The sequence below is a fragment of the Chinchilla lanigera genome, unplaced genomic scaffold (assembly GCF_000276665.1).
Source record: "Chinchilla lanigera isolate Chin_1 unplaced genomic scaffold, ChiLan1.0 scaffold00011, whole genome shotgun sequence".
Lineage (NCBI taxonomy): Eukaryota > Metazoa > Chordata > Mammalia > Rodentia > Chinchillidae > Chinchilla > Chinchilla lanigera.
The window spans coordinates 1,177,861-1,180,662 of NW_004955412.1; the positions used below are offsets into that span (position 1 = coordinate 1,177,861).

A 2,802-nucleotide genomic window follows, 5' to 3' on the forward strand; every position below is an offset into this window, starting at 1 on the left:
CGTTCTCACCATTTGTGAGTTTCTTCCTACCCAGTTTTAAAAAATAATTGCAGGAAATAAACAGGAAATATTCACAAATGTCCACCTAAGGACTTCCGTAAGAGTAGCTTCTTGTTTGTACAGAAGAAACACAAGAGGCTCATGCCATGAATCGCCTAACAGAAGAAAAGTTCAACCAACCCTCCCAGTAATAAAAATGTCTGCACTTCCACAGCAGAATGTGTCCTACTGGAATACAACTTTCAAGAATTAACGATACAGAAGAGATGGGGCCCATTTGTTCACCTGGTAACACTTTATTATGGGAGATTTTACATGTGCAAAGCAAAGCAGGTACCAAAATGTGGTTTTAAAATGTTTGGGGCTGTTTGCCTCTGAGACCTTCAGACTTTCCACATATACAGATATGGTAGAAGTTATGAATAAAAAAGAACACATGTCAATCACTAACATGCAGTAAGAAGTGAACAGAAAGATTATTATAAATTATGAAATATATAGCATGGAATTTTTCTTGAATGTGAGGGTTGAAAGACTGGAGCCTTGAAATTATTTGCAAGGGAAATTTCCGAAAAGGAATAAAGCACTCCTCTTCAACTCAGAAGAGATAGACTAAGCCTGACTCTGAGGCATGGGGGTGGAGCTGACGGGTAACTGGAGTTTCTTCTATGGCCCACTGATCTAGATGATAGTAGTGAAACATGCATTAGTGAAGATCTTTAATACTGCCAGAGGTACTAAACAAACGTGGACAGAAATTAAATAATACATATAGATGTTCTTTAAATATATTTTTAAAATGTTTTTAATAAAATGATAGACATGACTAGTTCATTCACTTGATAGTCATTTATTAAAGACACTGATAAACTTTACATTTACAGACTTAAAAACTGTTAAACTTATACCTTTCCTGTATGCCAAATAAAAGTTTTATTAGAGTATAGAGTGCTGTTTCATGGGAATATAGATGAACACAGGTTTTAAACAAGGTATTTTTCCATGAATATACACAAAAACATATACAAATATGCCACATGATACAGAGAAACAAGACTCATTCATGATCTTCGCATTTACAGGAATTTATAAAATCTTCTCTGAAGGAAATGTGTTACAATTCAAACTTCTCTCCTTGAAAGTAATCCGCAAAATTCAGATATTCTTGAAGTTGATCATATTTCTGCACATACAATAGAAAAGCTTGTTATTTTACTCAGAGCAGTGAAGCTTGACTTTCTCAACCTACACCCATAAACAGGAATAAGTTCTTTTCATGGTAACTGTGAGCAAAAATTATTTTATCATAAATAGGAACTCAATTTTAAATAAGTATTTCAAACTCAAAAAAGCATTAGAAAGAAACAGTATTATTAATTCTGCAACTGTCTTATAATTTACAATTTTCCTATTATACTTAGAGTAAAAATGTAGTGACTTCAATAACTTATTCAAGAAAATTTGAGAAACAAATATTAAATACTCCACTAGTATCTGCTTAGGTTCAGAAATTTTAAAAGGTCGCTTTTTTCCTGTCCCTAAGGAGAATAACGCTCAGCAGTGCCCCACCAATGACAATCAGCAGTAGGTCCACAGAGAAGTACAGACAGTGTAATGAGGGTTCAGAGGACAAGTCCTGCATGGTTGGCTGAGGTGACCATATTTAGCAGAAAAAAGGTTTACGGGCAAAAGTTTTCTGTAAGAGCTAAGTGTTCATTCAACAGTGACGTGACAAGAAAATATGGGATTTTCTGTAGTGTGAAGGTTTTTGAGAGAGACAGAATGAATATGAACAAATTGAATCGGAGAGATTGAGATCAAGCAAGAAAGGTACAAATGGTAGCGTAAGGAGTCAGGAAATGACCTGACAGGAAATGGGGCGCTGCTGAGGGTTCGGGAGCGGGGGACTGACCTGATCTGAAGAAAACTGGCAGAAGAGCCACTCTAGAGAGTTCTGGCAAGTATTTCTTAATATGTGGTAAGCATCTACGCCACAAGGGCCCACATGGGAGTGCTACAAGGTGGAGGATAAAGAACAAGGTAGAAAAGAGAGGAGTCAAGGAAGAGGGTAGACTAGCAGTAGGGCAATTACGTCAGAGGCCTATTCGGGAGTGGAAAAATGTGTCCTGTTTTGCACCCGTCAAGTTCAAAGTGGTAACTTCAGCCGAGGAGATTCAGTGATGTAAAGGTTTCTGCACTGTTTTCACATTCTGGGGGCCTACCCCAGTGATACGCGAGAGAAGATCTTGGTAACTTTGACTTTTGCGGTGATACAGACCTGCCTAAGGAACACGAGAAAGGCACTTTCCTTCCAGTCAGGGCCAGGAAACCCTTTTTCATGTTACACTCTAAGAGGTCTGCTGGCCTCACCTTCTTAGGAAAGAAGGAAGAAAAGAACAAGAGTGGAGATAACCTGTGGACTACTTAGGGTTTTCTTGGTCAAGTACTTAGGTTTCATCAGATACTAGTAAGTATTTTAGGATTAGAAACCTATAAAGACTTGGTTGTTTTTGTATTATTTTGCTCTGTTATTTCTAAAACTTGTTTCAGAAAGTTAAAACTATCTCAGTTATGCTTAAAAAAGGAAGTTAAATCTCTCCTTGCTTTTAGGACAAACAACAGCAAACATTAATCACTTTTAATTGCTAGGTCCTACACCAAGTATTTAAAATGTGTTCCCATTTACTCTCCACAACCAAATCCCTAATTTTTAGCATTTAGTTCCTATTTTACAAATGAGCAAACTTGGGCTTAGACCAGCAACTCGCCTCTGAATTCTGCTGGTGAGTGGCAGAGCAAATA

General features: G+C 37.2%; 1 protein-coding gene across 1 annotated transcript in view; it reads right to left on the minus strand.

Annotated features, from left to right (window-relative positions):
- Nucleotides 1-834: 834 nt before the first annotated feature.
- The window catches only part of Ccdc82 (coiled-coil domain containing 82), a gene marked incomplete at its 5' end in the record, with an annotated part of 30,189 nt that continues 28,221 nt past the window's right edge, over nt 835-2,802 (minus strand). Inside the window, 1 exon segment of the mRNA XM_005377958.2 lies at nt 835-1,183. Coding sequence (XP_005378015.1) covers nt 1,115-1,183 — 69 coding nt within the window. The 3' untranslated portion in view covers nt 835-1,114.